This window comes from Gallinula chloropus, assembly GCF_964237585.1.
Source record: "Gallinula chloropus genome assembly, chromosome: 2".
Classification (NCBI taxonomy): Eukaryota; Metazoa; Chordata; class Aves; order Gruiformes; family Rallidae; genus Gallinula; species Gallinula chloropus.
Genome location: NC_140086.1, coordinates 31,871,168 through 31,886,631, shown reverse-complemented (window position 1 = coordinate 31,886,631; position 15,464 = coordinate 31,871,168). Strand labels below are relative to the sequence as shown.

General features: G+C 43.4%; 1 protein-coding gene across 1 annotated transcript in view; it reads right to left on the bottom strand.

The window, feature by feature from the left end:
- Nucleotides 1-669: 669 nt before the first annotated feature.
- Nucleotides 670-15,464, bottom strand: part of LOC311205391 (tumor protein D52-like) — a gene marked incomplete at its 5' end in the record, with an annotated part of 117,964 nt that continues 103,169 nt past the window's right edge. Inside the window, one exon of the mRNA XM_084279799.1 lies at nucleotides 670-940. Within this exon, the coding sequence (XP_084135925.1) occupies nucleotides 787-940 (154 nt within the window). The 3' untranslated portion in view covers nucleotides 670-786. The remainder of the gene's footprint in view (nucleotides 941-15,464) is intronic.

Here is a 15,464-nt window from a genome sequence, read left to right as displayed (position 1 = left end):
GCAGAGCGACGAGGTGTCTGTGGGTGTGAGGAACGTCTGCTTAGGCCAGTAGTACACGTAGCAAGAAACTTATTCTCCCTGGACAGCTGCTGCAGACTGCCATGGCATACCACCCTAACAAATCTCATCTTACTCCAACCAGAAGCAACGCTCTGCGATCACAAATGCTCCAAAAAGATGCTGGAAACACCACAGCATGATTCTCTGGTTGTGCATTCAAACACTCATTATATTTATCTTAAATATACTTCCAGTAACCCAAGACCTACACTTGGCCTACTACAGTGAAACCATTTCCTTTCAGTTATATTAACAACCAGAGAAAAGTTACTATCATGCATTGGAAATGAAAGCTCCAACTAGAGAAAAGTATAACCTCTAGTTCTTCATCCAGATGGAGATAAAAAATAGTGTCTGCAACTTAGAAATCAGGAACCCTCAACGTTGTTCTGTAGGAAACACCATGACAGCAGCTTTGGACTTCTTCCACGGAAGTACAATGTCAGAGATCAACATCCATTTGGGATGGAAAGACAAACTCTGGGATTCTTTATGCAAACATTCAACTAGTATTATCTACAGAAGCTCAGTGAAGCTTTCACGTTTAAATCTAAAGGCAAAGAGTTGGAAAGATGAGTGGATAAACAGAGCAGGAATCAGGTATGATGTGCTTACTGTCTTTTATTGATCTCATTATTTACATAACCGAGCTGAGAGAAACCTTTCATGTATTTCCTGAGGAAACAATTCACTCTAGAACACGAAGTGCATTTATTTACATGAAACCTATTCCTTTTGCTTTGCTTGCTTGCTGTCCACGAGCCCTAGAAGCACTGCATCAGCCTCCAGCAAAGTTGTATCAGTTGTTGCACCCAAGAACCGAGCTGTGAGTTCAAGATCCAGCAGCTTCAGGCGCACTCGGGTTCCTCTCTGGTATTTTCTGTGAAGAAAGAGGGGGAAGAAGGTAAGTTTTGTTAAGCAACAGTTTTGCACCCCCAGAGGCTGCTCTCCTGTCTGCAGACCGAAGTGGCAGTGTAAGTCCAGCACTGCTGCAATGCACCAGCAGCAGAACTGCTGGGACGTGCCCTGTACCGCCACAGAGACAGCCTCTGTTGATACAGTCCCGGCCATGGAAGAGCAGACACCACCAGATCCCAAGAAAAGCCCTTTATTGCATAGGAAACTGTTTGTGTCTTCCATCAAAATATTTTACTGTATCATCTGCTATCATGCACACAATTATCTGCAGGGCAGCATATCATTAAAGGGGAGGACAAGTCCTCATTAGATCACTGGTGACATTGCTATTATCAAAAAAGCAGAATGCCAGCTAACTGTGGTTTACATTTCCAACTCCGAGCCTTGGGCAAGGGAACTCTTCTTGTCTTACCCCCTCCTCCAAAGAGCAGCTATCATCTGCAAGCTTTTTATTACATGTAATTAAAAAGAAACCCCACAACTATTGTAATGAAACATTCTGCCTACGGGGTCGGGTTTTATTGTTTTCTGCTCATTTTTTCCTTTCCTTTCCCTTTTAAGTGGGAAGATGTGAGTGTTCAGCATGTTTAAAACCAGACCTTGTGTCAAGATGGCCGTGCCAAAGTAGCAAGAAGATTTTTGAAATACCAGAATCTTTCATAATGCACCTGGAGAGCTGCTGATCAAAGTCCAGCAATAAAATCTGGGAATGATTCTTCCTTTTGAAAGTTCAAGCCATACCTATTTTCTTTCTTTTTTTCCTTAGTCAAAGCATAAAAAGATGCCTCAAAGCTTGACCACCTTTAGCAAAAGCAAAAGCAAGTTTCAAACATCACCAGATACAAACTGGAGAAAATCTACCAGGGGAGTCTGGCTGAATGCATCTCCATCCTGCTCATTCCTGCCTTCAGCATCTTTACTGTCTGTCAGCCTTTGGCGAGCACGGAGCAAAACCAAAATGGGTTTCAGCTTTCTCCAGCACATCAAACCAGGATCCTTTTGGAAAACTATACATCTTAAGAATATACGCTGAAGGTGCCTATTTCCCCCCATTTTCTGTCAACTCCAGCTTACATCAATTTCCTGTGGGTCTTGGTTAAACCTGGGTAATACGCTTGGTTATGTGACGAACTGCAAAGGAAGAGCATTTGATACCTCCGCTACTTAGGGGAGAGAAGTTTCTGCCAACACTTATCCCAGTGAATCCTGTGATGATCTGCATGAATCTACACAACAGAAATCATATAATCACAGAATGGGTTGGGTTGGAAGGGACCTCAAAGACCACTTAGTTCCAACCCCCTGCCAAGGGCAGGGACACCCTCCACTAGACCAAATTGCCCAAAGCCCCATCCAACCTGGCCTTGAACACTGCCAGGGAGGGGGCAGCCACAGCTTCTCTGGGCACTCTGTGCCAGGGCCTCATCACCCTCTGTGAAGACTTTTTTCCTAATATCTGATCTAAATTTCCCTCCTTCAGTTTAAACAATCCCCCCTTGTCCTACCATTACACTCCCTGATAAAGAAAGCTCTCCAAAGAAGTCGGGATGTTTTGAGATACGAAGAGGAATGAAGAGGAAAGCTCCTCACTCCTTCCAGCAGCCAACAGGGGAACCTTAAGGAAGACATCAGCTGATCAATACTTTTAGCCATGGGTATGGGAGATATCTACAGAAAATTCTGTAGCCTGAACCCAGCCTTCATCTATCTGACAGCTGCAGGCTAGATGAGCTGCCTTGACATCCAACCACAAAGTTATCCTGATGTCTAAGATCTTCTTCAGTGTAAATTATCAGGCTTTTCTGCACTTAGCAGTGAGTGAGGAGTGGGAGAGGCATGAGAAGGGACAAAATGAAAGAAAAGACAGAAATGAGTTTCTGAGAGAAGGTGAAAGAAGAGGGAGGGAAGGGTATCTGAGGGGGAGAAATGGTCTATAGAAACAGAGAAGGGGGAGCTAACACGTTACGGCGAGAAAAAACCAGGCTTGGGGAGATACAAAAAAGAGGAAAACAGGAAAACAGGTGACAAGAAAGCACTGAAAACACTGTGCAATAGCACAGAAGTGAAGAAGACTGTACACAGAGTAGAGCCACAGAAGAGGAAAAACTCACTGAAAAGACTGCATAAAACTATTTGAGTGACACTAAACTCCAACCTGTGAACTACAACACTCTGTGCTGGTTTGAAAGGGATGAAGATCAGTTTTTTGACTTAATAAAAGTTAATATTAAAACAGTGGTTTTGAGATAAATTTGAAAGACCAGCAACCCCTCTGCCTTTTTTCTTCTCTCCTTTTCTCGAAGAGGAAAAGCAGCTCACCAGCAATGGCAAGGAGGATGCTTTTGTAAAAACTGGCTTCAAGGTCCAACACTTTTCTACAGAAGACTGAACTGAAAGAGGTTTATTGAATTAGAAGTCCTCTCCCTATTCAGCAGCATGGGTTAGCAGAGATACTGAGTTCCATCTTTGTAACTGAAACACAAAATATTACTTTCATCATGCAACAGTTCCTTTTGCACTGGTTGCTGGGCTGCTGTGGGTGTTTTGCAAGTGAATAGAAGAAATCAGGTTTTTTTCTAATCAAACCTTTAAAACTGCTATTTAGAACCAGGGAAGTCCACGAGGAAAACCTGTGAAGAAACTGCACTTCTCATTAATACATCTAATTTAACAATGAATTAATAATCTTAAGCATGACTTCCCCCATTTTAGCATTATAAAGACTGCTTATTGCAGATTGCAGAGAACTTTGCTCACATTTCCAGGCATGACTTTAGCATATATTGGTGGTGCTAAATCCAAGTAATTGTACTTTCATAACAAGAAGCACAACCCTTCAATGCCGCTTCAGTCACTCAAGCAGATTCCAGATACTTTAACCATACTTAATTATTTAAGAAGGTTTTTCTAGTCCCAGCACCTCTCCTTACAAAGAGATCCTGAAGAACATCCCTTCAAGCAGCTGACACAACTGCCAATTTGTATGAGCATAAAGATTTGGCTTGTGACAGATGTTCCCTACAGCTAAAACACTTGGGAATAAATGGGAAGAGTAGGAACATGAAGGCAACGCGCAGCGGTGGCCCGGCTGCCACACCGAGAGCACGAGGCAATGACAGGCTGCTGGATGCACAGTAAGCATATTCTATCCAAGGAAGTATTTACCCTAAATACAGATAAAACTATCCTATGGCTGCAGCAGGACCCAGAAACAAAGCAGGCATTTTAATATTTCCAGGAACTGTGTCCTAGGAGACACGGGACACCAGTGTCAAAGGAAAGAAACCATCTACTTCATTTTGCAAAAGGACTTGCTTTATTTTTAAGTAACAATGCCAGTATTCAAGACCACCCTATCTCATGACCATCAGCAGGAACCATTAACCTTCACCCAACCCCAAAGCACTGTGTTTGCCTGGGATGCACATGTTTTCCTCCTACCCCCTCCTGCCACCAGGTAAGAGTATTACATTCACTTTGAAGAAACGAAGGTGGTTTGGTTGTGTATATAAGTCAAGGTATAGGAGTATTCTACAGAACTTCAGAAATTATTTTCCAAGTAGAAGCAAAGTTTTATCTACTTCTGTAGAATTTATTTACCTTTTAACCCTCTGAGAATGCAAATTTTGGCTGGGGAGAGGGACCCTGACTAACGCCCAGCTTCAGAGGTGGGAATCCACTGGCTGTGCCACTGAACTGTGACCCTGTCTCACTTCAACTTCAGACAAGGATCAGTGGGCTACAAAAGCTTTCTCTAGTGCTCAAAAGCTTCTCTCCATCTCTTCTGGAGCAGGCAAAGCACTGGATATGTGTGCAGCTATCATCAAACATCCACTTCCAGGAGATGACTTTAAGTGGGAGGCAACCTAAATGTTTGTTTCAGTGTTCTCTGGCAATTTCTGGACTGCCACAGAAAAGAATTTAGAAAATAAGATGAAAATCCTTTTTCTTATTTGAACCACAAGTGTCCAACTGTATGTCACCAATACCATAGAGCCTGTCAGGGCTCAGGGAGAGCAGAGTGTACAGTACTGCCTCGCTGGTGCTGCTTAGCTTAAATGCAAACGAGAATATGAAAGTTTATGCCCTCTTAGGACATGAAAAGGACCTTTTACCTTTGCACACACACCCCAAACTCTTGTGTCTTACCTTACATAAAGTAGGGTGGTCTTCTCGCTGAGCACACAGCACTTCCAGGCTTGAGCATCTTGGAAGCTTCCCTCTGCCTGACCGTATCCCTTTTACTGCAGTTTGGTCCCTATCCTAATCCTCTCACTTTCGCACGGATGCTTTAAATCTCTCAAAACCTTACTGATGAATTAAGGAAAGAGCTAAAGCCCCCAGAACTCCTCAGTCAAATTTTTAAACTTGTAATTGAATAAATGTAAGTAATCTTACTATGTCCCCTTAAACGTGTGTACTAACAACCCCCCCAATATTTTTACATAGCATAACTGGAGGGGGAGGATATGGAATAACGTATTTAAACTCTTGCTAACTTTCAAGAAAGCTGGTGGGGGATGATGTTCCCCCCCCCCCTTTTTTTTTAATTTAAAAGTCATTTCAGGCTACAGCAAAATTTTATGAAGGGAGTTAACCTGGAAAGCAAACGAGCACCTAAAAACAAGGAGGCTATAACTAAAAATGATTTTTTTCATCCTAATTATACCATTTGCTACCAAGAAAATGGGACAGTAATTTTGCAGGTGTGCAATTTCACATGTAGAGGAAGCATCCTTATTGCCACACAGCATCAAGAACTTCATTCAAACTCTAAATTATAGGTGTAGATATTAAAGCACGTTGTTAAGCTACCCCATATTTAAAACTGCGTGTGATCAGAAATTAGCAAGCAGTCCTTTTTCTATTAAAACTACTCAAGTTATTACAGATTTAAAGCATCAAGCCTTCTGTTCTTGGAAAGTGCTATGAAAATAACAAGGCAGTTGTTGGTTGAGTCTCACCAGGTCTTGGCTAGGATTTCCCTGGGTTTTAATTCCTATACAGTGGGTGTCTTTTAGAGAATTTCATTTTAATTTTTTATGGGCTTTCCATTAGTATTTTCTAACATCTCCCAATGCATTCTAGTGATGGTTTTAAAAAACTGCAACAAAAGGAATCCCTGGATTATGTCCCCTAACAAAACACGGGCGTATAAACCACGCCAAAGACAGGGTTAGAGCACAGCCATGGTTCTCTCAGAAAATGCCATGAGGATCCTTGATGTCTGTCATTTTCATACCGTGAGAATGTCAAAGTGTGTTTTTCAGATCTATTATTCACAAGGTTTTGTTTCAGAGCCTTAACAGAGTACAGAACAGTTAAAGATTCTTAATGGTTTCATTTCCTTTTTTATTATGTGGAAAACGTCACGTTACCAACCTCAAAAAACCCCAGCAACAACAACAAAATCCACAAGGTAATGAAGTATATTTGACCATCACTTTTTCTCCAGAATTTCTGCCCACCACTCTCACCACTGTTCAAATCCACTCAGACTCATCTTGCAGCTCCTCCTCAGTAATACAGAAAGCAGCTACCTGGGCACAGATCTACACGATTTTTGCATAGATCACCCTTCTTCCGACCAGGAAGGAGCACAGGAAGAGCACATCACTTCCCAGCAACTCCTCACTCACTGCCAGGATACATAAAATTCCTGTTCAGAAGACATATGGATGAGAAGGCAGCGGGGTTTTACGTGGTAATCTACATCTTGCTAAAGTGGCTTTTTCCAGCCAGGGCCACATTGCACATCTAGTGGTGGGGAGATGGCAATCCTGCTTCCAACACCTCAATACAGCAGTGATCACACACACACACACACACACACACACACACACACCCTCCCCTCAAAATATGATCTCCTCAGCAATGCTGGGGCAAAAAGACCAACCCCTAGCTTTGCATGTATGAACAAGAAAGGTAGTATGAATTCTGTACAGATCAGAGCAAGGGATGGTAAGACAGATACTAGGAGGATGTGCAGTATCCTGCTGCCTATCTTTCTTTAAAGGTGAATAAAGAGAGGACAAAGAACATGCATTAAAACTGAATAGCCATGTGAAGATCTTGTTATTAAAAAGATTGAGATCTTTACAGGAAGAGAATACTGGTATTAAAAGGTGCCTCAGTTTATCTGGGAAAAGCCGGCAATAGCAGGGAAGTGAAGCCCAACAAATGCAAATGAGAATCACAGTTTTGCCAGTAATATTGATGAAAAACACCTTCCAAACACTGAGACTTTTCAGCCATTGATGGCTTCAGCTGAAGAGATGTCTAAAGGAGATGTCTTAGTTCAGTTTGGGACAGGCTGCTGAAATGTCACGTCTCGTGATACCCTGAAGTCCTGAGAGATGACCTGAAGGCGGCTTAAATTTTATTCATCCATTTTTTATTACCACAGCTCCCAGTCATTCAAATAATGGATGGATGCTCCAAATAGGATTTTCAAAGCATCTCTGTTCTCTGCAATCAAACACTTCAAAAAATACCCCAAGGTTGCTGGTTATACTCCATCAGATAATGCAATCTTTCTTCCTGTGGCTCACCAGCCCACTGCCACTTCAGCTGTACTTGTTTCCTATTCCATTTGTTTTTCCATCAGCTAAGGGAGCAAACACGCTCTCATTTCTTCTGAACATTCACTGTTTGTGACAGACACCTGCTTAATCATTTTTCAGAGTATTTTTGCCCCTTGTCAAAGCCAGCCTTTCGTGAGGGAAAAGGCTCTACTCTGCTCGATAAGGCAGAGATCTAGACACTCTGCTAGATAAAAGCAGATAAAAGCCTCTCATATTCTTGGAAGCATTTAGCAAAAGGCTGTAAGCCTGTTTGAAGGCATAAGCTTCAACAACAATGGTTGTTACCTTGTGTTTTTGAAGAAGAGCATCTGAGTAAAGCCTATGGCAAATGTGTTACAACCAACAGGTCCTTTATGCACCTGACGAAGTCCGGAGCTGACCCTCACTTTGTTCTGGCCACTGCTAAAGCAGAAATTTGAAATGAATACCAGAAAGAGTTTGGGGTTATTAGCTACATCCCATGTGAAAACCACCCTGCAGCACTTGGAACATAACCCTGGCCAACCAGAGCTTCCTGAAGCAAACGCACACACCAACGTCACTGTGTGTACTGACACTCAGTGGGAAGACAACTAGACTGGTAAGAGAAGCAGAATTTGGGGGGGGTCACTCCATCACTGGGGGGTAAAGATATTAGCTCTGGTTATACTTATGAAGCTGCCTAAGGCCTAACATATTCGTCAAGCTCTGGCATCTTTACTTTGTGGGACCCAAACTCAGGGACCCTGTCACCCCACCATGTGTCCCCAGTGCTGGTTATTGAGATGATTGGCAGCAGACCAAAAGTGGCACAGACATGGATGGATGAAACATGGACCTTCTCACTCTTGTAGCTGAAAGGTGAATACAAAGCCCGACAAGAAATGTTTTATGCTTGTCATGGAAAAGCCCCAAGCAAACCACTGTGAAGACACTGTGAAGCTCTGCTATTACAGTGATATCAATGACCAATGACATTTGTTTCCACGACAGCAAAAGTATACAGCCAAACATGGCAGATCTTTAAATCTCAGTATGGACATTTAGACTCTCACTAGAACTTGTTAGTTGTGAAAAACTTCTATAAGTTAACATGCTTGCCTTCAAGTTAAACAAAAACCAAAGTACTCAATATTTACTAGAGCAGAACAAAAAAATCTTGCTGTCATTTTGCCACAGTCACCACAAGAACCAACTTGCCTTCACTAAAACTTCTGGGATACGATCATTCCCTTTTTACAGAAGGAATCCACAGAAAAATCTGTATTTTAAAACATACTTCTGTCTGGGTTTTGGCTGGGACAGAGTTAATTTTCTTCCTAGGAGCTGGTGTAGTGCTGTGTTTGGGAGTCAGGGTGATGTTTGGTTGTCGCTAAGCAGCGTTTACACCAAGTCAGGACTTTTCAGCTTCTCCTACTGCCCTGCCAAGAAGACAAGGGGCACCCAAGAAGTTGGGAGGGGACACAGACAGGACAGCTGTCCCAGACTGGCCAAAGGGATATTCCATACCATGTGATGTCATGTTCTGTCTATACACCAGGGGGGAGCTGGCCAGGAGGCAGCGTGGCTCAGGAGCTAGCTGGGCATCGGCTTCAGGCGGTGAGCAGCTCTGCTGCACATCACTCGTTTTGTGTATATATATATATATAAACCTACACCTAAATCTATTTATATATCTAATATTAGCTATGCATATATAATTAATATTATTCCCTTTCTGTTAAGCTGCCCAACCCAGGCGTTTCACCCTTTTCCTTCTGGCTCCTCTCTCGGGTCCGGCTGAGGGAGCAGGGCGGGCGCGGGGCTGCGCGCTGCTGTAGCTGCCTGCCGGCTCCAACCACTGCAGGCTGCTGTCACACCACGGGTGAAGCCTGTAACCTTTTCTCCGTGGCACGGCGAGGCAAGCTCTGACACACGCAGCCTGCACGAGGTGGCTCCTGTCACCTGAGGACTTGTACCAGGCACAGTTATGTCACCACACAGTAATTTATGCCGGCTGCCTTCTCGGTCTGTAGCGTAGCAGGTACCCTGTAAATTCAGAGGGAGCAGCGCTCTGAAGGAACGAAATGGAAGAAATCTGAGTCTTTCTTACAAAGCAGTGTATTTTTTTTCTGCTGCTGAAGCTATGCAATGAAGTGCTCTGATTAAACAGCTGCTTGGCAATTTACAAGATGCAAAAAAAAAAAAAAATAAAGATTATATACTTAAAATATATAAAACATGCAGCCAATTATACTACAAAACACTAAGAAACCCCCATGGCCCTTCATGCTCCTGGCCATCAGAAGCCAGGTAAATTGCTTAGAAGGTGAAAGAAAAAGGTACCAAAGTGAAAAAGAAACCCAAGAGACTCAGGCAAAGCATTCTCCAGCACACACTATTCTGTCCATCTTTCCACAAGTGATCTCTATCACAGTTCCTGTCCCTTCCCTTTCCCACGCTGGGACCGTATCTCAGTCAGATACATTTCACATATAGTATCTATCCATCCAAATTTCAAAGGTTCCACAATACGGTTCCAGTGTTCCTCTTCATACATATATGGTCTTACAGTTTATTCTCTTTCCACGCTTACTCTGATAATCTCACTGTCTGCCTGGGATCTCTGACCAGGTGTTTCCAGGTTTCTTTTACTACCCTGGGAAGCACTATTAGACATCTTTTCCTAATGCCTCCTCATTTATCCTATCCCCAGCCCATGTGTCCAGCCAACCTCTTTCTCCTTTCGGTTTCTTACCCCATCACAAGTTTTTATTTCACCAGAACCAACCAAGCTCAGTCGTCTTTATTGTTTTTTCCCCTTGCAGTGCCGCTCAGCTTTCTCACTCAGCTGATCCCAGTCTCCTTGTACCAGTCATCCTGGCAGGTCTCTTATGAGAGATTAAAAATAGTAGGCTTTGATAATCCAGGCATGGTTATAATCAAAATTCAAATCCAGACTGTTTCTCCCCCTCACTGTCTGGGTAATGACACGAGCTCAGGGAAGAATGACAACACATTTAAAAACCTGCCCATCCTTGGTGCTCAAACCTCAAGCTTCATACAGCTTGGAGAAGCTGTCACACAGGAAAAACTTCAGCAAACCAGGATAATTCACGTACTGTCAGCAGGTTTTTGCAGACACGTCTTCTAACCCTGCTGTGGTGCTCCCATCTGCACTGATGGTAAGTACTGTCCATGTCTTTTCTTTGTCTTTAAATCGCATCAGAGCTATAAATTGGATTTATACTTCTCTTGGGAGAGCTGGATGTGGAAGACAGGTGGGGACGCTAGGACAGCTAATCCAGTGGCAGTAAGTGCTGGTAAGCATGTGAATGTGAGGGCTGGAATATAGGGACAGGCAGAAAACTGTACTGCTGAGCAGCTGAGGCAGGTACCTGAACACTCAGTTGCATGTGAATCCAACAGGAGAAATGGGAAAGGGGCTACAGATGGGGGAAGGCTGGGCACTGATGGTTAGGGGTCTCAGAGAAAGACTAGGACGTCTACAGAAGATGTGGGATGAGCAATACAACTTTGGAGAATGTGGGTGAGATCTGTGGAGAATAATACTGGGTTGATGAGAGTTGGTGGCCTTGAGAGAAAAGGAGGAAGAACTGCATGGAGCTCTAAGACAAGAGGAGCCGGAGGTACCATGTGGCTCCCCTTTATCAAACAACTATGGCCAAGGGAGGACTGCTCCTTCCCCAGGGACTGCCGAAGTCTTCCTGGAAGCCCCCTATGCCCATGTCCTTCTCCAGCTCTCCTTGTGGCTGTGGTGCCTGTAACATCCGCCCTCTGGCTTCCTCAGTTGCTCAGTGTTCAGCTGTGGCAAAAGTCAACTCACATTTACATCACAGTCAGACTGTAAGGTGAAATATATGTAGATTGCTCATCCAGCTGTGAGACACTCGGTGAAGAAGTAGTCACAGACCTTAGCTGAAAATATCTGGCAGTGTCCACACTATGGTCAAAGTCCAACAAAGCTGGAAGAGGGTAAAAGGGGTCTGGCAGGGAAAAAGCACCACTGTAACAACAGATTATAAACCAAACTATTTCCACAGCACACAAATCATCTTAAAGCATCACTGAGGGCGCAATTCTGTGCCTGCATTTAAATAGCAGAGAACACTAACCAACATTTTAAGGTATGTGAAGTAATGCTTCTTTAAATTTCAATTCCTTATGAGTGTCCATTTAATCCGAATGTCCCAAGAACAATCTCAGCTTCTTACACTGTGAATGAACAATACTGAACAGATTTTCTGATGAAAAAGAGGTCATGGTGCTCCTGGAAAAGGAACATTTTCAGATTTGGTCAGGAAAATGTCTTTGTAAGCTAACACTTGCATTATTCATTCCAGTGGCTTTCACAGCTAATAAACGCTTATTCAGAGACAACACGAAAGTCGTACTGGGGAGCGGCCCCCAAAAATACAAGGGGTTTGACACTGTCAGCTTGATTTTCAAGAAGTGGCAAGGAAGAGTGTGGAGCATGGGGAAGGCTCCCTTCCCTGCAGAACACCACGCACCTGCCTTCGAGAAAACTCCATGTTTGCTGGTGCCAGTGTCTGCTACAAACAACTGGTATTAAAGAGATCCTAACTGGATCCTAACTGGGAGGGGCTGCTGTGTGAAAGGTGTGTTTCGGATTTTGGGAAATGTGCTTCACAAAACACATGAAAGAGATGAGGGAAAAGAACAGGGAAAAAAAAGAAGAGGAAGAATGCAGGAGAAAAAGAAGCAGAAGAGGTATAAAGAGTATCTGTGAAGAACACGGTGAGTTTAGGCAAGGAGTTAACAGGGAGACAGCTCACCTGGCAAGCCACTCACATGTTGCATGCAGGAGAGAGCTCAGGGCTAAGGGCAGCTTTCAGAAATACTAAAGGGAGGGGAAATGCACACCAAATAGCATGGGACAAGGTATTAACAGAAGATATTAAGATACTATAAATTATAAACGTTACCCTAATGCTGTAATGCTTGAGGTTAAGGAAATAGAGACCATCCCTGAATATAACTATCAAAAGGAACTTAGAAGAAACATCAGAAAATTTAGGTTTGGAGGCAATAAAGAAGAAATTAAGAGTTGGATATATCACAAGAGCCAAAACCAGCAGTTGCATGTTGGAAGCAGGTGAGGAGGAACTTCCAGAGAAAGCCAGGAAAGAAACAGCAGAATGTGTCCTGGGTTCCTGAAAGCAAAGGCAGCAGAAGGGTAGGAAGGGTTTCCAAAGGGAATTCTGCTCAGAGGATGTGGATGCAGAAACAGGAGAACAGTTATAGTTTTAAAAGGGAGAGTGAAAGAAGCTGGAAAAGCTTAGGGGGAGTATAATCCAGGCAATTCCATGAAACTGGAGAGACAAACAAAAAGCAGGCCTCAGGGATGCAAAAAGCTTATTTAAGAACAGCAAAAGGCAGGTGCATTCATGACAGCAGAACTGCATCCAGTATGTGGAGCACACCTGGCCATAAGCTAGCAACAGCTGTCATGACATTGTACATGGAGAATAACCACCTTCCTGATCTACTTGTTCACCTGATAACTACTTTATCACCTTCTGGTCAACAGAGAAACCGTTCTCTGGGAAGTTCTCACTAGTGCAATACACAGACATGGACTGAGGAAACACACCACCTAAGGTGCCGGTTCTTTTTTTCTAGAGTGGGAAGTTGAAAGCCCCACAGAAAATGACATCCTTACATCTTTCTCCACCCTGAGGAAAATAGGGATAGATACAAATATCTGGGGAAAAAAAGGAAGCAACAGAACTTCTGCCATTAGAGGAACAAACTGAGAAACAAAGTAACTAACGGTTATACAGAGTCAGGTAACTTTCTCCTCTGTAGTTTCACCTCCAAATTCACCCAAAATGCAGCTTCTTCACAGGATTTTTCATCTATAAGGTCTTTCTTGAGACATTTTGAAATGGAGCTGTGCCTCAGTTTCTCCATCTTAAACTGTGCCATCTTTGAACTGGATCTAGATGGGCAGACCTGTCACACTGGCACATACTTATTACCGGGGTATAAAACTGCCAACCATGACAAAACCTCTGCGCATTTCAGGAAGGCAGGTAAAAATTAACATCATATGGAGAAAAAGAACTGAATCTAGATGCCAGCTGACAGGTTGGTGTTTCTCCTGCTCAGTACCGTCAACAAGAGAAGAGCTGGATTCAGAGCTTCAGGTTGGCAATGTCACCAGCTGAGTCCAAAGTGACACCATGTTCCCGGACAGGCTGCAGCACAGCGAAGGATTTGAAAGAGCTATTTCCTTTCTGGTATGAAAGCTCAGGCAAATGCTTAACAGTTTCTAATTTTAAGCTGTTTTCTTAGATCCACGATACAGAACCCCAGAACAGATGTCCTAAAAAGGATTTAGAAGGAGGCACGTATCGTATCAGATCTTCATGCAATTAAAAAGCAAAGAGCTGAAAGCAGGACGACAGCTCTATCTTCACAGCCAGACCCCTGTGGTTGGCTCACCAAATACAGCTGGTAAGACTTCTGCTCAGCACAGCAGAACCACTGCACATGCCTGGGAGAAACCCCGTGACCATCCAAACTGTGCCAGCCATACCTTGTACGACCGCTTGCCAAGGAGAGAGTGTCATTAGCCAGGCTTGGCTCAAACAATTTGCTGCCCACAAAGCTACTTTAATGTACTGTCTCTACTAGGGGGAAAAAAACACAGTAATCCAACAATACATTACGATACTTTCCCATCACTGCAGCAATTCCCACCACAGGCAACACTTTGTCTTCAACAAAGAAGCCTCACATTCTGCGCCTGCAAAAAAACCTATCCACACTGTAGGGATGCCAAGAGGAACATCTGTGTGCTCAGAAGGACACAAAACTGGCTTTTTGTGTGCGTGTGTGTGTGTGCCTGGGTGAAAGAGATGGGGGCGGGGAGCTCACAGACAATAGCCTGTGTGACTGCCTGGTAAGGAAATGCTCTTTCATTCCCTTCCTCCTTCCTTTAATTTATTTTTTAATTCAAACAAGGGAGTCAAACAGCCGCACTGGTTATCAGCTACTTCTCCAAGCCCACTGAAAGGGTTAAATTTCTCCCACGTTACTAGTTTTAGCCTAGATTGTATTTTTTTTCCCCAGAAAGGATTTCTTTAGGCGTGAAACACATGTATCTACTTTTCATCAAATAACCTGAGGATTCTGGCTCTGCCTTTCCCTTTAGCACAAGCCATTATGACTGTAATGTAGATCTCGTTCACCAAATGCTGAACTACAGATAGCAAAATGTCTCCTACAAGATGGATGTATTCGTGGGCTTTGATTAAGAACAAGCCAAACTTTAAAAAGGGAAAAAAAAAAAAATCAGGCAAAAAAAGTACAAATACTGCAGCCTTTCTGAAGGTTGGGTCAAGCAGTGGGAATGCAGTGTTAGAGAACGTGAACCAGGACCTTGCACTAATGTGAAATTAAAGCTCTAACACAGTGAAAACCGGCCCAAGGGAAGCCAGTGATTATAGAAAGACCCTCTACAGAGAGGGCAAAGACCACTTGCTTCCCGATGAGCATTTATACTTTATTTTAGAAGACCTACTTAATCAGCGATCTAAATAATCCAACAATTCTTTTCTGATGGATTGAAAAGCGCCCTTTCTCTCTCCACTTCAGAAGGTACTTTCTGGTGGTGAGACTGTCCCGGCTCAGTGACATTTAAACACGTTCAAGTTTCTGGCTACACACAAAAATTAGATGAAACTACAAGGTGTGTTTCTCCTGGAACCATGCTTACCAACGCCAGCTAATATCCTCCTTTCCTCCCTGCCCATTCTCCAGCTGCTCCTTCCCAACCTGTGCTGTGGAATCCAACCAGCTGACAGAGACCATTAACTCCGACTGCTTCACACCTCATCTTTAACGCCAGCGGTACCTCCAAAACTGGGAACAAACAGCTGGGAATCAATTAGCAGC